General features: G+C 41.4%; 1 protein-coding gene and 1 long non-coding RNA gene across 6 annotated transcripts in view; one reads left to right on the top strand and one right to left on the bottom strand.

Annotated features, from left to right (window-relative positions):
* The window catches only part of LOC308472866, a 75,007-nt gene that overhangs the window by 31,325 nt on the left and 20,426 nt on the right, over positions 1–23,256 (top strand). The window lies entirely within an intron of this gene.
* The window catches only part of ADGRB3 (adhesion G protein-coupled receptor B3), a 461,010-nt gene continuing 456,416 nt past the window's right edge, over positions 18,663–23,256 (bottom strand). For 4 of the 5 annotated variants that reach the window (XM_080997949.1, XM_080997948.1, XM_080997950.1 and 1 more), the window contains 2 exons: positions 22,019–22,123; positions 18,663–19,487 (listed from right to left, as the gene is read on the bottom strand). In XM_080997949.1, coding sequence (XP_080854075.1) covers positions 19,296–19,487; positions 22,019–22,123 — 297 coding nt within the window. In that variant the 3' untranslated portion in view covers positions 18,663–19,295. Of the gene's footprint in view, positions 20,328–22,018; positions 22,124–23,256 lie in introns of all 5 variants that reach the window. The other variant, XM_080997952.1, reaches the window with a different exon arrangement.

Genomic DNA, 23,256 nt, shown 5'->3' with positions numbered 1-23,256 from the left:
CACCTGAGCTTTAAAAATAAATTATTGCAAGCCAAACACTTTAAAAGATAGAAAATCCCATGTAGCATCAATCACTAGAATTGGTTACTACAGCATTCCTTTGGACCACAAGGAATTGCTTGTACAGTTTCTCTTAAGCAGGTGAAATTTCAGGCTCATGGCGAATTAAACTTCTTAATTGGAAACAGACTATTTTCATTAGCTTTATGAAGGTTGATCAAGGGATCCATTATAGAATAAATTACTTCCCTCCCTTCTGAATATCAAATTTAAACATTTCACTTTCACCTTCAAATACCTACACTTTGGTCGTAAACTTGTACCTAAAACCCAAATCATTTTATTTCACTTCGGTATGCTTTGTTGGCTGGGGAAACCCAGCCAGATGGGCTAGGTATAAATAAATTATTATTATTAGTTCAAAAAAATGTCTCCTCCAAGAAATAGTATTTCTCCCACCTTCTTTCCTTAGCTGGGTATGGCTGAAGATCTGAGGCTGTGTTAGACTGTGACAGAGGAGCTGTTAAAGAACAGGGAGACAAAATAATTGGGAGGCACAATGCCAGTACTTGTTTCCCCACCATCTCCTGAATGAAAGTATGGCAGGGAGGAAGAGTTTAAACACCCACTGTAGCCAGTGTGGTGGTCCTGAGATGGTTGACTCCTCATGTTTAAGGTTTTTAATAAGGTGTTGGGAGATAGAGCTCTCAACTCACACGTCGCTCCTGCCATAGGGTCCAGTGTTCCCGTATATTTGCATGCAGTATATTTACAAATGTACAAATCCACACATACGCACAAGGGCATAAGCATTTGGTCATGTGAGAATCATTGCCCTTGCTTACACATCCGGAAGTTTGACTTGGTTATCATGTATCCTCTCTGCACCCGCATTCTTACAATATTTTAGCTATCCATATTATACTCGTTTCTTAATTAGGGCTGCCAGTTTAATCGGTAGATTAATTAACTAAAGCTTTCATTGATTAACCAGTGGGGACTAATTTTAATTAGTGAGGGCAAATTTTAATTGGTGAGGCTGAAAATGAACAGCGCAATTGTTTATTTTTTTTACCCGCAGCTATTTTGGTTGCAGCATATTACTATTATAGGGTGGAAAGAAAAAGAATATATTAAAGTCGGCCCTTTGTTCTAGCAATGAGCTTTTGCTTAATAACTTTTTTCCCCTTGTGCTTCAGTGTATTATTCACTATGTAGGGTCAGTGATGTAAAAATTCTGAAATCTTTCATTTTTTAAAGGATTTATGCAGTTTGCCATATTTATGTAGACCTAATGCGCCATCGAATATAATGCGCACCCTAATTTTTGTGTTATGATTTGGCCAGAAAAGGTGTGCATTACATTCAAGTTAATACAGACCCTGCCACATGGACAATTTTGTTTATTATTATGTTCATATCCCACCTTACCTCCAAAGAGCTCAAGGTGATGTACCTTGGTTTCTGCCCCCCCCCCCCCGTTTTACCCTCACAACAATCCTGTGACGTTAGGTTAGCCTGGCCCAATTTGAGCTTTGTGGCTGAATGGGGATTTCAACGTTGGTTTCCTACCATAGGAACCAACTCCTAGGGGCTGTGGGGGCTTTAGCCCCCATAGTAAAATATTTGAGAGGGCCTGCCCCCCACAAAGCTGATGGGCATTCCCATTCAAATGGTGTGTGTATGCACTGCACCTCTGCCTCCTTGGAAATGAAGGAAGAGTTTAAGGAGCTGGCTCAGTGTTGGGCTCATTCCCACATGCCTCTTCAGAATGGGACAGTTCTTCGCTGTTGGGAAAAGGTGCCTGAGTCATCTCAACTGGTTGTGGCCCTGCACTTGGGGGTAATTGGCGGTGGGTCAGTCTCCTGAAATCCTGCTCAGCCCTTCCCCTGAATTCAAGTATCTGCCTCCCTAGCCGCTGGTGCCCTCCCTGGGGTCAGACTCCTCTTGAGGTCCTGAACTTCCATACCCCAAACCCCCTAGGACCTTCCCTCAGCTCAGTCTCCTCCAATTCCCTGATCTCACCCCACGCCTCCTCATCTGATGCCCCTCTCCACGATGTTTCCACAGGGCACGTGGTATTCGTGCAGCGACTGTAGCATGAACAATGCCTTTAATGTTTGGGGCACTAACAATCTGTAATGGCCCAGAATTTACCCAAGCCTGGCATTTCAATGTTTGTTTGTTCCTGTGAAGTTCAACAAAAACGTTGAGAATTGTGTCCTGGTCCCCTTGTTCCCATTTTGCTGAACACAGAAGCTTTTAACATCTACATAGAGCTTAGGATTTTAGTTGAATTACTCTGGTGACAGAGCAACACAAATATTTATTCCTTGTCCAGAAAGTCTATTCTGAATGAGTGTGAGTGAGATTCTGCATCATGTGTGATGGAGGAAAAGCTCAGTAAGAGCTTCCCAATTTCACTGTGTTCATCTGAAGTTATGAATAGTTGTATGCACTAAGAGCATCTCTCTGCGATTGGGAACCCTGCCGTAGACATTATCCCTGATGTCTATGAATTTGCAACTGTAACATATAAGCTCTTTTTAGACCTTCATATAAATGCACAAATGTTGGAAGCTGGGATTGCATACACAACCTGATTCCCCCGCCGCCCCGCCCCAGATGTTCTTTGAACACGTGAAAAGGGCTAATGAGACAAGCAGACCAATTTTGAGCAATATATAATTCTATTTGTCCCGTTATAATTCAATATTGAGAAATGTATCACTTCTTTTGTCCCATCAGTGGGGGAAAAGACACCAACATTGGTTAAGCTCTTTGCACAACAGAACAGAAGGGTGGGTGGGTGTTGAATATTGGCATCCAATGTAATCTGAGCATGTTTCAGAGGGTGAGTTCAACACAGAGGAACTGAGCCAGTGCAAACTGGAACTGAGCAGGAAAAGCAAATAGCACTGTGGTTTTTTAAAAGGGTTATTTACAGAGAGCTTTTATATCTGCCACTGGAGCTACCAGTGGGCCGATTGATACCCATGAGTGTGATGTTCGCAAGCCCTGGTCTACCATCGGTGGCAGGAGCTCTCCAAGATACCATATTTACCTGAATGTAATGTGTACCTTTTTTGGCCAAATTATGTCACGAAAATTAGGGTGCACATTAGATTTGATGGCACATTTACATTTGCCAGCAAATACTTTTTTGGTTTCAAGGTTCTGAAAATTGAGGTTGCACATTAGTTTCAATGCCGCATTCATTTTGCTTAAATACAGTGTTGGGCTTTTATACCTGAGGTCCCTTTGTAGCAGAAGATAGCAGGAGCTGAACCTTGAGACCTTGTGCGTAGGGCTCTGCTACTGGGCTATGGCCCTTCTTTCCAATGGTGTAGAATGGGTGGGCATAGGGGCAGTTGCCTCGGGTGCAATATTGCTAGGGAGCGCAAAATTTCAACACCCGGTGCTGCCTCAATACAACTCTTCTTTTCTCATCTCTGCGGCTGTGATTTCCTGGGTGACGCAGATACTGTTTGGCAGCATGTGTACTCTGTCCATTTCCCTCCCTCTTACCCCCCTTCTGCAAAGCCCCAGGCACTGGCAACCCACACTATGCCACTGCTTCCCTCACATGCCTGCAGTCATTGAATGAAGCACATGCATATGTTAACCAGCTCTCATTCAGTCCCTGCTAACTGAGTACCCATATATTTTAAAATAGCAATGTTTTATTGAATAGCACAGCTTTTTTCTCATGTAGTGATGGCCGTGTCCATAATCAATTTACCTGTTCTTGGTATTCAGCAGCCAGCAGCAGGCCGTGGGACAGATTTTCACACAGAGCTCGCTGATTCATTGTCAGATTTGGCAGAACTTAACAAGCTAGTTTTGGCCACTTCCCCAACGCTTCCCTGTGAAGAGACAAAAGCAAGTAGGAAACATGATTTGCTTGGCTCCCTGGACCTTCCACCAATCCACTCTGTTTAAGACAATCAAAAACAAGCCTCACGCTGTTTTGGATGGCGAGTCTCCATTTCTGAATCCATTCTCCTTGTTTGGCACAGATTGTTTTTCAAATCTGTGTGCATTAAAGAAGGAAAAGAAAAGCCCTAAGGAGAGAATGATTTCACAACGTATGGGCTCCCAATGACACCGCTTCATGCACAGATTATACAAGCCACCGTACTTATTCCAATCTGCTAGGATGGCAAAAGGAGCCTGTTCACAGATTGGCCGCATACCCTGAACTGGCCCTTGTAACTTGAGCGCAAGCCAAGCTGGCCTTAAAACAGCAGGTGGGCCACTGTCCGTGTTTCGTCTTTTTTAAAAAAATGCTGTCATGTAGCTGTAGCACATAGTAACATTTTGGGCTTGAGCTGCAGCCTCAGTCTGCCATCCTTGGCCCACTTACCTGTGAATAAGCCCTGCAGAGCTCAATAGAATTTACTTCTGCGTAGGCATGCATAGGTTTGCACTGTTGAACTCTGAAATGGAATAATTAGAGTATTCTAGTTTCAGCACCATTTCAGTAATCCTTACATTGTAAGCTGTACAACAACAGATGGCACCAGTAGAGGTTTCTTTCTGATCTTAGCCTGTGCCTGCTCCCATGGCTTGAACTTTATATTACCTGCTGTGATAGGGTGCCAGTTAATTGACAGAATGATGGTCCAGCTCTAAATTCAGCCCTCTGGCCAGATTCACTTACTCACCTATTATGTTAATGTGGATGAGGCACTGAGACTGGGAGATTGGCTAATTCAGCCTGGCTAGGCACATTAATGGAAGTAGCAAAATAAACAACTGTATTGCTTTTTAGTACTACCAAAAAGTGGCATTCACTAATGGTTGTATGTGTGCAATACTATTAAATCATTAGAGGACGGAATGATAATCTGTTTACGAAAGGGAATGTGGCACGAGAAACCTAATCATTCTGATATTGCTGTGTGAATTATTTTCATTTGTGTCTCTTCTCAGGCTTCTTGGGTTTCAAAGCATGTGCAGAGTTTGTTGATGCTTAGAGGGAGCTGTTGGAGAAAAGCAAATACCTTTCCTTCTTCTGAGCTTCTAGTTAATGCATGTGTTACTTTAAACCACACGAGCACTGTTTGTCTAGCAATCTAGCCAACCCTTGCTTATAGCCTCTTTGTCTAAGTTAACTCCACCCCTAAAAGCTGAGCCATTTTTCTGTTATTCTTTCCCAACTTGTTGAGACAAGATGTCAGCCATTTCTCTTTCATCTCTACCCACCTTGTAAATAGCTCCTGCATGAACAAAGCCTTTGAACTCCTTAAACTGTAAGTTGCCCATGCTGCAAGCTCTCCTAACAAGAGCAACTTAGGACTTCTCATCAGCTGTTTTCAGGAAGACCAAGGCTGAGCATCACGCATTTATGGCAACCTGAGGCCCGGTTACAAAATAAACCCCATCTCAGACGTTAGTGGTCTCTTTGGCCTACCACAAAATTACAGAGAGGCTAGTTCTACCTCCTTAATGACTCTAAACTCACAATTTAAAAGGCCCAGCCAATTCAGACCTATTTTGCAATTGTGAAAAGAGCTTAATTCCTGGACGCTTATTCAAAGACTTGGGTATCCTTCTTGCTACTTCACAGTTAGGGGTGGGTCGTCTGTAATCCCCAAATACTCTAGGTGGTGCTGTTGAACTACATCAAAATGTAGAGGTTCCTCACTGGGCAGCAGACCACATAATAAGGATATATGATGCATTGTCAGAATTCAACAACTTGTGACCTTGATGGGAGACTGCTTAGGGGTTCCATGCAAAATGCTATGGGCTTCCAAAAGGAAGAATGAGATACCAATGTAATAAACAAGCGGGCCATTGCACATAGGATTTCTTTGAACAGGTGTGATCCAGCAAATGGTTAGCATCTGACAACTGCAAAAGTTGTCTACACTAGGAAAATATGCTGGCTGTGTTATGTCCAGCCCATTCAAAACAACATTGTTTTTATGTACCTCATCAGCTATTTGAGAATTATTTGTCTGTCTTTAGAACAAGAGTAGATGATTTATAATTTTCATTTCCTTTCACAAACCTACCCTTGTGTAGGTGTATTTCGTTCATAATAGACAATAGGCAATGAAGATCTGCACAAAGGATATCTGATTACTGTTCCAGTAGCTGGCAATGGAAGCCAGTTGTGCCGGAATTGGAAAACAAGACTGTCTCTCAGCTTTGACAGGGCAGACTACAAAAGCATAGCTTGTTCCTTTACCCCCCATTTTTTTTTTAAGTAGTGTGTTCATGTATACCATTTTTACCATGTATTGGGAGGTCAAGGTCAACAGACCTGACTGCTTGGGACCAGGTTTGGTTTATGATTTAGCTCTATCCTGCACCGTTACCGCATTGGCATTCTCAGGACAGTTTACCGTCTCAAAGGCAGAATAAAATGATGGATCAGGTCCCTGGCATTTAGGATCTAAACATGCTAAGTCAGGCATAGGCGTGAGTCTTAACATTTGTATGCAGTATTTCCCCTATAGGAAACACAACATGTGTCTATGAGTTCCACACAAATGGGGCATCTGAGGAACTAAATGTAGACCTATGTTGCTTCTCTCTCTCTCTCTCTCTCTCTCTGTGTGTGTGTGTGTGTGTGTGTGTGTAAATGTGAGGCTGAGTTTTCGTCCTGGGCCCTACCACATAGAGATCTGGCTCATCTGGGAATTATGTAAACTACTGTAACTAATGAGGCCTTTCCCCTCTACTTGCGTTTCAATCCCAACACATTGTGGCACCTGAAGCAAACCACAAAATGGCACCCCCTCCCCTCCTCACCAGGGAAGAGGGGGGTGAGTGAGGATCTACATCAGGAACTAGGGGGCAATACAGATATACATAAGAATCTGCTGCGCCTGTGGATCCTGCCTTCTGAGGCACTTTCCTCACTTTGCCCCATGGGTGGGCTGGCCCTGATAACAATGGAACAAGCAAAGTCCACTGCACATGGGGTTTTAGGGGAGTGGTGATTCCTAGGCATGAGCTGCCAGCAACTGTCCTTTCCCAGCCTCCCAGCTTTAAAAATCCTACTCTCATTTCTCATGTGCTAAAGGGATCATTTGTGCACCACAGTAAAATGTGTCTACTGCCCAGATTTCATTTCATACAGCCAATGTATATAATACCATGTGGGTGGAGGAAAGAAAATTGTTTTGAGCAAGTATTGGAGCCTTTGTGGCTTTTTAAGAGTTTCACCAAAAGCAGTAGGTTTCTGACCTTTCATGCCTAAAACTTCCACAATGGAATTGGATTCGGTTTCTAAAGTTATCACCTTAGAGACCAGGAGACAACTCTGAAATTGAGGCATGTTTTACTTGGACAGCTACCATTAGTGGAACTAACCCTTTTCCTGCATGACAAAAGGAGCTTATAAATCCGTGGTTGGATGCAGATGAGAAATGTATATTTCGTTCACATAAATCGTAATAAACTCATTATGGGCAAGCTCTCCACTGATGCGGTACCAATTGTATATGCTGGAAAAGCTTATTGCAGGACCAAAATTGTATGAAGATTTCAACTGATGTCAAGGCTGTTGTTGAAGGAAACATAGTCAATATACGACAAGCATATTGGCCTATGGAAACTACCTGAGCTTAAGAACGATCCACCAAACCTTTCCTTGTGGCAGCCCCTGGCTCAGTTTTGTCTCAACAGTGCCCCTGCTGGGGGTGGGGGGCAAGCACACAGAGACAAGTGGAATTTTTCATCCCCAGCACCATGATGTGGATTAATATTGCCTTTGCCCACCCATCAGATCAATCATTTGATGACTGGAGAGGGCGTGATAACCTGTATATGGCTGTCTGGGTATGGTATATGCTGGAGAGCGTGGAGGGGCCATGCCTTCCACCGGCACGTGGTCCCTAGAGAGTTGACCTAGGTTGAATGCAGTCCTAGAGCTGTAAAAAGCTTATCCAACCCTCTTGAAGAAGATCCTCCAAGTAACATGGTATCAAACTATATCGATCTATAAAGGTTAGTTATATTGAGCTTGGATACAATTTGGGTAACCAATGCAACAGATGCAGAATGCCTTGACATGAACAAATTTCCTAGCCCCCCCCCCCCCCCATTCTGGCTGCTAAATTTGTCACTAGCTAAAATTTTTGGACAGATTTTTTAAAGGCAGCCTTATGTCGAGAGCATTACAGCCATTTAGTCAAGCTACAGCCGCTGTGGTTGCAACTGAGACCATGTTCCCCTTCCTTCGGATAGGGTTGCAGCCAGCCAGCCAGCTTGAGCTGCTAAAATGTGTGCAGTGCTGTATGCCTAAGGCTGCAATCCTGTACACACTCACCTGGGAATAAGTTTCTTTGAACCCAATTTAACTAAGTTCTGAGAGAACGAATGAAGAACAGAAAGGAGACGTTTTATGAGATGAGGCAACTCCTGCACTTGCAAGCTTATTACTGGAACTCTGTGCAAATGGCAATGCCTCATTAGCATTTAATTAACAACTGTTCCTAGTGAGCAAGTCCAATTAATATCCCGCTCATATGCAGCCTCTACAATCAACAGATTTCCTGCAAGAACATATTTGTGTGCACAGGACACAAATTGTTTACCATTGTTTACCATTGTTTACTATTACCCTGTGATAAGGGGAGTGAAATCCAGTACTCCCCAGCAGCAGGGTTTACTGGGAATGGTGGTGTCAAGAAATGTAATTATTTCTGGTGCTTCTACTCCATTTCACTCCGTGACTGAAGATGAGCAGTAATGAGATGTAACCGGGAATCTCTATCCCTTTTCTCTTAGTCGAGTTCTTTATGGAAGTGATGATCCTTATTAAACTGAGTCTCTGTGCCTGCAAATGGAATGATAAACCTTGTGTTAACTAGAATGCACATTTTTAAATGTCTCTCAGGGGAAGGTAAAATTAGCATCCTAAAATGGATGTTTGTTCTCTTTGTTCTCTCTCTCAACAGCTGAATGGTACCCCCCCACACACACACCCCAGCATAACACCGCTTAAAATATGACAAGCAGGGAAGGAATAGAGGCATTCCTAATTCTGTGAAAAATCTTCCCAGACTTCTTGCCAGCAAATGTTTAGGATAACAGAAGTGCAGGATGGGGAATGGTCTCAGAGGAGTGAATATAATATCAGTTTAACAAGCACTTGATTTAGCTAATGTTCAGGACAACTTCAAACTCTTGTTTTGATGATATAAAAAATGACTAAAAGGGTGTTACCCCTAAGTTGTGAGGATTGAGTAAATTTCCAAGGTTTTTTTTTATTCATATGTTTTGTTTATATTCTTCGCTTTATTTTTAGATTGTCGTTGCAAAAAAGAAAAAGAAAAAGATAACTTTTGATTTAGGCTACTAATCACACTCCCCAAATGTATCTTGTAGCTCTACTCTTTTTTTTGGCTTTAAACATAAACAGGCTTTACTAATCATTTAGTCAAACTAAAAAGTAAAAAATAGAAAAAAACAGAAATAAAAAGCTGGGGGGAAATTGGCCCTAGTAGACATTTGATGTTCTTAATATTGTTGCAGGAAAACTCACAAGAAAGAAATTGTAGAACTTTATTTAAAACAAACAAAAAATAAGAATCCATCAGAGAATCATTTCAGAGAAGGGAGTTGTTGGCACAATTAAATTACTTAAAAACAACAAAGTTCCTTTTATTCGAAAATATTGTGATTTGAATGTATTAGTATCTACTGCTCAGACTCCTGATTTGTAGACGGTGGGCAGTGGTAATACCTAAGCCAGGCAAAGCCATCAGTGAACTAAATTTTACTTCCACGGTCTCCTCTTTAATAAGGACTGTTTCAAATAGTGTTAGAATAATAGAATCACAGAACTGCAGAGTTGGAAGGAACCACAAGGGTCATCTGGTTAGAGTATCATCAAGCAAATAACTCTATTTAAGCAAGCTTTCTTTAACTTCTCTCTCCGACCCTCCTGTTCTGCTTTCTGTGCAGAATCGCTTCCTGGTAGTTGTTCCCTTAACCTGTGCCTTCCCTCTGTATCATTAAGTTCCTCTTGCTGACTGCTGTCCTAACCCTTTTACTTACATTGATACAAGGACTTCACATTTTTTTTATTGTTTACTTTTCTCTGCTCACAAAATGAAATATCATACCGCATGGCCAAAATGTTTTCCAGCCAGAAACAGACATAAACATGAAAAGGTAACGGGAAGCAAACACTGTGCAATATGGGGTTGAATTAAGCAATTGCAGAAGAAAAACCCCGGCCTGTTTTAGCCCCTGCTCATTGTTGACAGTGACACGTTTTTACTCAACGCTCTTTCCATAAAACTGTCAACTTTCGGGAGATCATATCATAACCTCCACTTTGAACAAGTCAGAAAGGCGCAGCAAACAGCAGCAAGGCCTTCACATAAACAGTAGTCTTTAACAAATTTAGCACACATTTGGTATGAACTGAAAGCAAGTTGTGGTTTGAATCTGCTGGAATGGGGGCAGTAAAGTGGGAGTTTGTGTGTGTGTGTGTGTGTGTGTGTGTGTGTGTATATATATATATATATATATATATATATATATATATTGGCCTTGGAGTTCAAAACAAAGCAGGGCAAAGGCTAATAGAGTTCTGCCAAGAGAACAAGCTGGTCATCACAAACACTCTTTTCCAACAACACAAGAGACGACTCTACACATGGACATCACCAGATGGGCAGCATCGAAATCAGATTGATTATATTCTCTGCAGCCAAAGATGGAGAAGCTCTATACAGTCAGCAAAAACAAGACCTGGAGCTGACTGTGGCTCAGATCATCAGCTTTTTATAGCAAAATTCAAGCTTAAACTGAAGAAAGTAGGAAAAACCACTGGGCTGGTAAGATACAATCTAAGTCAAATCCCTTATGAATACACAGTGGAAGTGAGGAACAGGTTTAAGGATTTAGATTTGGTGGACAGAGTGCCTGAAGAACTATGGAAGGAGGCTCGTAACATTATACAGGAGGCAGCAACTAAAACCATCCCAACGAAAAGGAAATGGAAGAAAGCAAAGTGGCTGTCCAACGAGGCCTTACAAATAGCGGGGGAGAGAAGGCAAGCAAAATGTGAGGGAGATAGTGAAAGATACAGGAAATTGAATGCAGATTTCCAAAGAATAGCAAGGAGAGACAAGAAGGCCTTCTTAAACGAGCAATGCAAAGAAATAGAGGAAAACAATAGAATGGGAAAAACCAGAGATCTGTTCAAGAAAATTGGAGATATGAAAGGAACATTTCGTACAAAGATTACCATAATAAAAGACAAAAGTGGAAAGGATCTAACAGAAGCAGAAGACATCAAGAAGAGGTGGCAAGAATACACAGAGGAACTATACCAGAAAGAAATGGATGTCTCGTATACCCCAGGTAGTGTGGTTGCTGACCTTGAGCCAGACATCCTGGAGAGTAAAGTCAAATGGGCCTTAGAAAGCACTGCTAATAACAAGGCCAGTGGAAGTGATGATATTCCAGCTGAACTATTTAAAATATTAAAAGATGATGCTGTTAAGGTGCTACACTCAATATGTCAGCAAATTTGGAAAACTCAACAGTGGCCAGAGGGTTGGAGAAGATCAGTCTACATCCCAATCCCCAAGAAGGGCAGTGTCAAAGAATGCTCTAACTACCGTCTCCACCTCCATCGTTCTACCCGGACACTGAGGTCCAGCACCGAGGGCCTTCTGGCGGTTCCCTCACTGCGAGAAGCCAAGTTACAGGGAACCAGGCAGAGGGCCTTCTCGGTAGTGGCGCCCTCCCTGTGGAACGCCCTCCCACCAGATGTCAAAGAGAACAACAACTACCAGACTTTTAGAAGACATCTGAAGGCAGCCCTGTTTAGGGAAGCTTTTAATGTTTGATGTAACATAGTATTTTAATATTCTTTTGGAAGCCGCCCAGAGTGGCTGGGGAAACCCAGCCAGATGGGCGGGGTATAAATAATAAATTATTATTATTATTATTATTATTATTATTATTATTATTATACCGCACAATTGCACTCATTTCACACGCTAGCAAAGTTATGCTTAAAATTCTACAAGGCAGGCTTAAGCAGTATGTGGACCGAGAACTCCCAGAAGTGCAAGCTGGATTTCGAAGGGGCAGAGGAACCAGAGACCAAATTGCAAACATGCGCTGGATTATGGAGAAAGCTAGAGAGTTCCAGAGAGACATCTACTTCTGCTTCATTGACTATGCAAAAGCCTTTGACTGTGTCGACCACAGCAAACTATGGCAAGTTCTTAAAGAAATGGGAGTGCCTGATCACCTCATCTGTCTCCTGAGAAATCTCTATGTGGGACAAGAAGCTACAGTTAGAACTGGATATGGAACAACTGATTAGTTCAAAATTGGGAAAGGAGTACGGCAAGGCTGTATATTGTCTCCCTGCTTATTTAACTTATATGCAGAATTCATCATGTGAAAGGCTGGGCTGGATGAATCCCAAGCCGGAATTAAGATCGCCGGAAGAAATATCAACAACCTCAGATATGCAGATGATACAACCTTGATGGCAGAAAGTGAAGAGGAATTAAAGAACCTTTTAATGAGGGTGAAAGAGGAGAGCACAAAATATGGTCTGAAGCTTAACATCAAAAAAATGAAGATCATGGCCACTGGGCCCATCACCTCCTGGCAAATAGAAGGGGAAGAAATGGAGGCAGTGAGATTTTACTTTCTTGGGCTCCGTGATCACTGCAGATGGTGACAGCAGTCACGAAATTAAAAGACACCTGCTCCTTGGGAGAAAGGCAATCGTAAAGCTAGACAGCATCTTAAAAAGCAGAGACATCACTTTGCCAACAAAGGTCCGTATAGTTAAAGCCATGGTTTTCCCAGTAGTGATGTATGGAAGTGAGAGCTGGACCATAAAGAAGGCTGATCGCCGAAGAATTGATGCTTTTGAATTATGGTGCTGGAGGAGACTCTTGAGAGTCCCATGGACTGCAAGAAGATCAAACGCATCCATTCTTAAGGAAATCAGCCCTGAGTGGTCACTGGAAGGACAGATCGTGAAGCTGAGGCTCCAATACTTTGGCCACCTCATGAGAAGAGAAGACTCCCTGGAAAAGACCCTGATGTTGGGAAAGATGGAGGGCACAAGGAGAAGGGGACGACAGAGGACGAAATGGTTGGACAGTGTTCTCGAAGCCACAAACATGAGTCTGACCAAACTGCGGGAGGCAGTGGAAGACAGGAGTGCCTGGCGTGCTCTGGTCCATGGGGTCGCGAAGAGTCGGACACGACTAAACGACTAAACAAATATATATACCCTTCAACATTTCTCTGATGAAAATAGGGATGTCCTATTTAATAATAATAATAATAATAATAATAATGTAGCTAATCTGTCTACATACGAAAGAATTGCTTGTCAATGCAAAATAAGAATGGATAAATACGAAGAAATTTGGAACGAATATATAAGTGACAAGGCGGATAACCGTGGGAAATAGAGGGGGGAGAGAGTGGTGATAAACAAGGAGTAGGCATAGGGATATTACTGTATCTAAATTTGTGTTGTCAATTTGTGTTATTATTGTTTTTATAGTTTTTCGTTGTACGTGTGTTTTTAGTTTGGTGTTTGTACTGATTGGAAATTAAATTTAATAATAATAATAATATCCTACCATCTGATTGGGTTGCCCCAGCCGCTTTGGACGGCTTCCAACATATATAAAAACATTAAATATTTTTAAAAACCTTCCCTATTCAGGGTTGCCTTCAGATGGCTCAAGGGTTGGATAACTCTATACCCTCCAACATTTTTCCGATGAAAATAGGGGCGTCCTAATAAAAAGCGGGACATTCTGGGATCAAACTGAAAACCAGGATGGCTTCTGTAAATCTAGGAAAATAAGGACACTTGAAAGAACAAGAAGTGAAGCAGAACAGCCTAAAGTTTAATACTGTTTCAATACTGTTATGTATGCTAACTTAGAATTGTGACTCCACAATCCAGACAGAATTAGACTGTGAATAGAGATTTATGTTCACATAACAGCTATGGGGAGGGGAAAGAAGCTTGCAATGCAACACTGAGGATGATGTATGTACTCTTGACATCTTGAGCTACTTCACAGCTTTATTTAACAAATGGCAGTCATACATTTTATTGATTGAAACTCCTTCCTCTACTCTTTACTTGGTGCAAGAGTGTTCCCTTCAAGTGATAGTCACACCTTCAAAAGCACCACTTCCTCTATACAGGGCAGTAGATCATATAAGTGAGCTGTTGCTTCAGTATCTCTTGTCAAAGGCAGAATTTTATTTACTGAGCCAATCATTCATTTTTAAGAGAGACACTGATGAAATGTATTTACTTCTCCAGAAAGAGAAAGAGCTGTTGAATTGTCCTGGCAAAATACACAAACATGGTAGCACCTTATAAAGATTTAACCACTGGATTGTGGAAAAAACAAAACAAAACGGTTTTACGGAGAATGCAGGTACGATGACCTAAAATATTTAACAGCGAAAGAGCAGTGGAATGTAGAAAGTGCCACATTTATTGGAGACAACTGTGCCAAAAATGGACTGTACCCTTATCTTCCAGTAGTACATTATTTCCGTGAAGATGAAAGCAGTAATTGTTGCATCAGAGGAGACTATCTAATTAAGAAGCAGGTGTCTACCTGGAAAATAAAAATGATGCAGAAGGATATTCTTCAGGTAGCTTTTTGCTAAATTCGTAATTGTAACATCTGCAGCCATGTGCAGCTATGTGCACAATGACCCACCGGAACTTTAGCTCTGTTGTGATGGCAGCTGCAATATAATTTCAACAGAACTAATTAACAACCAGGGCTTTTTTTCAGCCAGAACTCACCGGAACTCAGTTCTGGCACCTCTCGGGTGGGTGCCATTGCCATTATAAGAGAACCAGGGAGGTGCTTTTTACGAGAAAAACAGCATTGTTAACAACCATCTTAAAAAACAGAGATGCCACCAGGCATTAATTATGTGAAGTGAGTGTGGGAGTTGGAGAAAATGGGGGTACAAAATCAATGGAGTTAAGCATTTTAGAATTCCATCTATTTAAGCGATCAACCCTAGTTCTGGAAGAAAGGGGGTACAGAACATGACTTATTGTACAGAACTAACAGTCGGTGAAACAAATGAAGCCTGCAATCTGTTGCCAGCATGGCACGCTACCACCCAGGATGGTAGAAAACATTCCAGATGCTAAAGCAAGGATACCAACTATGAACCCCGACATTCTCTGGTCCCGGAGCAATTATAAGTAACCCTTTGACTAACTGTGATAGAAACAAATACTGAGGACTTGGTGCAGGGGCAGTGATCCATGCTATCCCTAGCGCACCCATGAAGCAGTTCTGCAAGGAGTGTCACATCTTCACTGTTGTGGGAAGGCTTCACATATGCTCTCAAGTTCTTGTGCACAGAAGGAGCCACTTGGTGCATATTGGGTGCAATTTTTCCAAGTGTGGCAAGAGATGTTTCAGACATTGTGCTTAGGTGGCTTAATATTTCATCCAGTTTAGCTCTCGCAAACACAGTTCCAGTGCAGGACTACAGAGCAATGGAAAGCATGTCACTTTATATTAAATTATTTAGAAGATTTATAAACCACTTAATCACAGAGCTCTCCAAGCAGTGTACATAATAAAACTGTAGAGGAAGCACAGCTAAAATCCACAGAACCATAAAACATATACATAAAAATCATAATAATTGAAACACAGATAAAATCGGTAAAACTTTTACAAAACCAATATAGGTAGCTAAATTATACATCTGAGTAGGCTCATTGGAAAAGGTTTTAAGCAAGTTTCCGAAGCTGCATGCATCCCATGTATTTAAAACAGCCCCCGCCCAATGAAAACTCTAGTTTGTTAAGGGTGTTGGTAATAGTAGCTCTGTGATGAGTTTACTACAGTTCCCAGAATTCTTGGAGTGTGCTTTAAATGTATGGTATGTATGCAGTCTATAATATTTAGCAAGGTCAGCTGTTGTTATACTATATAATGAGTAACCAAAAAAATCACATAAAATACAAGCCCATTTAAAGTAATAGGTAATTCTCATTTTTGTTGAAAACAAGATTTCATTGAAGTACAAATTAAATTGAAAATTGAAAACATACATAAGTGGCCCAGTTGAGCAGGCACAGAGCACTGGACTGGCAGCTCACTAGAGAGAAGTCCCCAGGAGGAAGAAGAGGGTAGGGGCGAGAAATACATTGTACCCCCACTTCTTGCAAAAATTGTTTTTGATTGGTACTCATGTTACTGTATAGTGGCACCACTACGTCTACCCAGCTCCAGCTGCTGTGCAGGCAGTTCTTATCCAGCAAGGGGCATACATGCAAATGTCTGCCTCCACACATACATGCCTCCTGGTTGGATTGTCCCACTAGCATTTGAAAGGGAGTACAGCATGTAAAGGTAAAGGAACCCCTGACCATTAGGTCCAGTCGTGGCTGACTGTGGGGTTGCGGCTCATCATGCTTTATTGGCCGAGGGAGCTGGCGTACAGCTTCCGGGTCATGTGGCCAGCATGACTAAGCCGCTTCTGGCAAACCAGAGCAGTGCACAGAAATGCTGTTTACCTTCCCGCACTTGCACTTTGACGTGTTATTTACTTGCACTTTGACGTGTTTTCAAACTGCTAGGTTGGCAGGAGCAGGGACCGAGCAACGGGAGCTCATCCCGTCGCAGGGATTCGAACCGCCGACCTTCTGATCGGCAAGTCCTAGGCTCTGTGGTTTAACCCACAGTGCCACCCGCGTCCCTCACATACAACTACTCATAAAACACAGTACTTTTCCATTCCCCCCTTCTAAGCCTGACTTATCCTGCTTTGCTCCATGTGAAAAACAGCAGCAGCAAACACTCTTAGCAAACATGCTTGCGTCCCCGAGGACAGTACATTTTCTGGTTTAACACTAAGCCAGCCAAATAAATAATTGAGAGCTCTGTAATCTGACATGCTTTTAGAAAGCCCTGCAAGTGCTGATTGTATTATGAGTGCATTATTATTATATTTCAAGAGGAAAAGCCAGCATATTAAATGATTAGCGAAGAGGTTAGCGAGCTACTTCATCGGCAATCCATGGCTTGAGGGCTGGACCCGTTCAGCATTGACAATGATGGCATTATGAGACGGCCCACAGTGCCACACAGTTGCAGTCCTGTGAGTTGATGCTGCTGTGGCAGCAATCGCCAGGTGCAGGGCAGCAACAGACAAGGGCGTCACCCAGGTGGGAGCATGGTGGGATAATTCACCTCCATGACATTTTGGTAACTGGGGAGAACCCTAATTTTTGAACTTTGTGTTGGCTACATCCACATACTTCTATGCACAAACTGTTTGGAGCAACTGTGTATCATGGGATTGTAACTGGAATTTGGCCTGCACATCATTTGGAAGAGTGGCATCTCAGTGCATGAGTTGCTCCACTGAAAAGCACTGTGTGCAACATGACAGGGAAGCTTAGGTGGTACTATATCTATCATAGCCTCCATCCCAGGCAATCACTGGATGTTGCAATATTCAAGAGGCCTATCTGGTACCTTTGCTGGACCAATTTATGCACTTTCTATGCTGATGATTGTGCTTCAACCATAGGAACTACTCTGTCTGAGTCACCAGCTATGGCAATTGGAGTGCCTGTTTCTGCTTTTGTTCAGAGTTCCTAGACGATGACCCCCCCCCCCAAGTTATGGTTGACCAGTGCTATTTTTCTTGAAAATGAGGTGCCGGAACTTACTATGAACACCTCCCTCATTCTCTTAGAATGGCAATGGCGAGGTGCTGGGACGCATCTGAGAGGTTCCGGAACTGAATTCCGGCTGAAAGAAAACCCTGGTGTTGACTTACATTTGGCTTCTGGCAACAGTTGTAATCAAACAATACTAATCTTTTAGTCATGAGGAAAAACCAAGCAACATTCTTACAATACTTAAAGAGATGGGTATTTCTCAGTCCAATTAAGCTATAAAAGCATGGAGAACATCTTGCAGAATGGCAGGTGTTTTAAGCTATGTAATTGGGCAGACAGATTTACATTTCCCATGTATCAGCATGTTTTATTGTACCATGCAGACCAGTTTATTAATATATTTATTCAGTATTGGCTTCTTTACATACTATTCATTGATACAAAATACTGGGTTAAAAAAATCTTAGTTCCGATTGAAGTTAAAAGATGATTTGCTGTCGTCTTAGGCACTGAATCTTTTATGGACTATATTATTTAATTTTTCTTGCAGAAAGTCATGCTATGTACCTCAGTACTGAAGGAGGTAATAAATCTTGATAATAAGACTAATAGTAAGAAATTATAACAAAGCTACACTGTATGATGGTGGCAGTAAGAGCCAGAGAAGCATTTCCCTCAAGTTCTGTTTGTTGAACAGTATTTGTCTAAAAAGTTGTCTTTCTGCAGCTAAATAAAAAAGCTTAAGACCTGCATATAGTAGAACTAATCTGGCAATGCTCTTACAAGGCCAATTTACATTGTGTGTTGCCTCCATAGAGTAGAAAAATAGAACAGCCACGCAAACCTATTATTACATTTGAGAAATCATTAGTCTCAAAGGAGTAATAACAGTATGCTATTAAAATTCTGAATACATTTTCAGCTTCTGCTTTGTTTAAGAAAACTTTATAAATATGCAAATTTCCGATAAACAAATCCAAAATAAAATGCACTGAAAATACTGATATGTAGACAAAAGTTTATTTACACCATACAACATTTTAAATATTTTATACACAGCTGCAGCAGGAGAAGCTACTCTGAGCTTTCCAGAGAAAACTGCAATAATAAAGATGTGAAATATATTATTCATATAAAAGTGAGATTATTACTTTATTGCATTTAAAGCAATGAAGAATGTAGCTCAACAGACATTCATTTAATGACGACAAAACTTTGCTTTTTTATATTATAAAGTAAAAAGTGTAGTAATGGCCAAACAGACTGTTATAAACTTTAAAAACTGCATAAATATATACATTGTGCTTCATGGTGAAGTTTTTTGAAAACTAAACCAGATGAAGCTGTTACAACATGAACCGTTGCTTGAGGTTTATCTATAAAGATTTACCTTACAAATCCATTCCACGGGTACTTACAAGACACGATGGTAAGAATTGTACACCTGGGCTCTCCACTAGTTTTGCTAGTGGGAATATATCGTACGAAAAGAAACCACTGACATTTGGCACATGAAGGTGCTGACACGCCTCAGCCACAATGTCCAGATTGGCGTGTCAGGCTTCCCAAGTCTCTTGAGTGTCAGTGCAAGCAAAATTGTTCTATATCTCGCTTTCGCTTCAGTTTGTTTCCTCTTTCGTTAAACCTCCGTTTGAAAATCACCTTCTTGTACATCTAGAGGCAAGTTCAGACACTTCTCCCATTCTGATGGTCTTAGTTCTAAAGCATCTTTTGCCTCTGTATCTAATACATTTATTGTGGTATAATGTGGGTAGTCACTTGTGTTTTTGAAAGTGTCCCAGGGAGCCTTGCTGGCTGCTGTTGGATTTTCCTGCGGGAATGAAGGGGATGAGGTGGGGTGCGGGAGAGAGAGAGAGAGAGAGAGAGAGAACTTTTAAAAACTTCCTCTTTGCCGATTTGATCTTCCAAGAGATCACATGTAAAAGCAGACATCAAGAGAGATAAAATGGCTTTGAAGGGTGCCAGACTGGCCAAAATTCAGCCAGTTTTCTCATCCTTTTTTACACGCAATCGACACACTGAAAGGCTTGCCAGCAGATCTGCCAACAAACTCCCAGTAGCAGGGTTGGAACTGAGTGAAGCAAAGGTTCGCTGACCATCTCTGACAGCTATATATTTACTTGCAATTTCCTAGAAAGGTGAGCAGGAATTAACTTGACAAGGAGCACTTCCCACCAAATTGGATTAGCTGCCCGTTTTACAGCCTTCTTGGAAACTGACTGTGTGTTTGGGCTAGTGGTGAGCCCTGCAACGCAAGACATTGAAAACTCTCTTCTCAATTGCAAAGTGGGATTTAAAGGCTCGTCATAGCCACTGTTAAGTGTCCCTTGAATACAGCATGTGACAACTTGAGGCTAAGTGTAATCCAAGCTCCCAGATGAGAAACATCTCTGTCCAGTGCTGGCTTTTGACTTTGTAAGGCCCTCAGCAGCCTTTCCTTGCCTGAGCCCCATCACAGTATCTAAGATTAATCAAGGATACTTGTCTTATTCATTGTAGTTGCATGCCAAGAATATATGATGAGGGTAAATATAGGGAAGCATTATTGGTGGTTGCCCAACAGTTAGATGATTCTTTTCCTCGGAGACTCATCAAAGCTTAGTTCCTGCTGGATGTGTAGTCTATGTCACTTTTCATTGCCTTGGCTGATCTGATATAGGAGCAAAGGGATTAAGCTGATATTTAATCTTTTAAAGATTTTTTTAAAGGACTGAAACGAGCTAGTTTCCATAAATTCTCTGCAAAATTGGCAGCAAAGTGGGGAATCTTTTAACAACTAGTCATCAGATCCCTAATAATAATAATAATGATAATAATAAATCTACTCAATTCAGTACATGGCCTTAAAATTCTAAGTAGATATATCGCCATTCCTTCTCTGGGAGCAAGAAGAGAGCTTGTGAAAGTAATAGAAGTCGGATAAAATTCTGATAGTGGCACGAAATGTGTGAGCTTCTCATTATAAAGAAGCTCTCATATCAGAAAAGCAAACAAACAATGGGCCTTACTAATCCTGAATATTTTTCTTCTAACACGACGTCCTTTTCAAGTTTACACAGAAGCTAATAAAGCACTTGCTAATAAACCCTGAAATATAGCCTATTTTTATATATTGAACCTTTATTTTTAACACTACCATAAAGGCACATCACCACAGCTCGTCTTAAATTAACAGCCTAGAGATATGTTGGAAGGCTTTGGTGTATTTCAGGTTCAATTTAATGTTTTTGCTATAACTCCAAATTGTAATTCTAAACTATTTTATGAGGGAATAATATATACAATTATTAAAAAATGGTCTTCTTTGAATGTTGATGTTGAATATTCAATACATATTCATTCTTAAGGTAATTGTTTTACATCCAATAACATATAATACGAATATTTGATTGCAATGATTTTTTTATGCATTTGGGAGTTGATGTTACTATGTTACTTAGGCTGCAGTCCTTTAAAGCTATTTGTGCATTTAATCATCTGGGAAGTGCAAGTCCCTGAAAAGTATGAAAAGGAGTAATGGGAGAGGGAACGCCTTGAGGTTTTGCGTACTCCATGCAGAGAACTGCATAGCTGTCTCCCAGGCAAGTTCTCAATTTCTGTCACAGTGAAACATGACAGAAGTGAAAGAACTGGATATTATTTATGTATCCCACATTTGACCCAAGAAACTCAGGGCACAGTACATGAAGTTGATCTCGCCCACTTAAAAGTTGAGTAAGTGCTTTAAGCTTGTCCAAGACTCTCCAGTAAAATTTGCAGCTGGGCAGGGGATTTGAACTCTTGTTTTCCACACCCTCGTGGCCCTAGCCCAGGAATGGGGAACCTTTTCCAGCTCAAGGGCTGCATTTCATTTCTGAGGGTGGTGTGCCAGTTGTGGATGGGGCCATAGACAAAAATGGATAGAATAATGGGTGTAATTCTTACCTTTGTACAGTAAGCTACACTTTTGCCATATAAAAGTCAGAGGGCTTCCCCCACCCCCAGACATACACATACACATTCTTCATCCAGGAAGCCAGAGGTTCATGGACACAGTTCAAGGACACAGTCAAGCTTAGCAAAAGTACTCAAGTAGTAGTGGAAGAGGGCCAATGGGGAGCATGGCTTGGAGTATGGGGTGGTCTGCCTAAAGAGACACACCTGGCCCCTGAGCCTGAAGTTTCCCACCTCTGTTCTAGCTGCTAGAGAGCTTTCTACTTATTAGGCAATTCTCACTGAAAGAGAATAATAAGATCTCATTTTGAGATGATCCTACCTTAATTCACAACTTTCTCAATAATTCTTAAATGGTAAGAGATTAAAAGTACATAAGAGGATAGCAAAATAAAATAGTATACGTACCATACTGCCTGATTTTGGTACATCTCGAAATCTGTCTAGTGTCTGAAATTTCTGATTTAATTCCTGAAACAATTCCATGTGCCTCTTCCTCGTATGCATGACCTTCTGCAAAATAGAATATAATTGCTTAATACTTTATAATGAATCATGGCACAGTTTTAAAAGAACCATTATTTTATCCAACTTAATAAAGCAAATTGAATTTGGCTGGGCTGGGCTGTCTCTTTCCTATAGACACAATGAACTCAGAATTAATTGCACCGTCTCCTATTTGATCTTTGTAATATACTTCCCAGATACAGAGCGTTGCCTTTTCTCCTTCCCTTTACTGAGTTGCCCAAACCACTACCCAGTTCCTTTGTGCTACCACATATGTGCTATGAATATAGCAGCTATCACTAAGAACAGGCTACATTGCTTGTTAATTAAAGCCAGTTTTTTTTTTGTTTTTTTAAAGTAAGGGCTCACCCACACTTACCTTTGCTGTATGCTTTCTACATACAGTGGTACCTCGGGTTAAGTACTTAATTCATTCCGGAGGTGCGTTCTTAACCTGAAACTGTTCTTAACCTGAAGCACCACTTTATCTAATGGGGCCTCCTGCTGCCGCCGCGCCACAGGAGCACAATTTCTGTTCTCATCAAGAAGCAAAGTTCTTAACCCGAGGTACTATTTCTGGGTTAGCGGAATCTGTAACCTGAAGTGTATGTAACCTGAAGCGTATGTAACCTGAGGTACCACTGTATAGGTTCAGGCTTTCCTAGTCCATGTCTGAACAGTTCATTTTTTTTATCCTGGTGCTTTCCCCAGGAAAACCCGTTTTGCTGCTGAATTGGAGCAAACAGCAATCCACAGAAACCCTGATTGCTGTTTGTTGTGTTTCAGCAGTAAAACACGAGTTTCCCCAGGGAAAGTGCTGGGATACACACCTGTGCCTAGAAATGCAACACAAAAAAAAGTGTGGCTGAGCCTTCAGTGTTGAAAATGTCAACACAACTCCAGGGAAGACTAGTTTTTTAATAGGTTGATAAAGGTCCCAAAGTCTCATAGATCAGGGATTGGCAGCCTCAGGCTTGGAACCTAAATGTGCTCCTCTAGACCACTCTTATCCTAGGCTGCATCTCTGTTATCCTTAGGGTACACACATTAAGAAAAATGGGACATAATCATGGCCAGTGCCCATGGATTTCACTGGGTCTACTCTACTCAAAGCATGGCAAAGTCTGGATCTGAGTCCT

This window comes from Podarcis pityusensis, assembly GCF_964106645.2.
Source record: "Podarcis pityusensis genome assembly, chromosome: 3".
NCBI classification, from domain to species: Eukaryota; Metazoa; Chordata; class Lepidosauria; order Squamata; family Lacertidae; genus Podarcis; species Podarcis pityusensis.
This window is presented reverse-complemented; position numbering and strand designations above follow the sequence as displayed.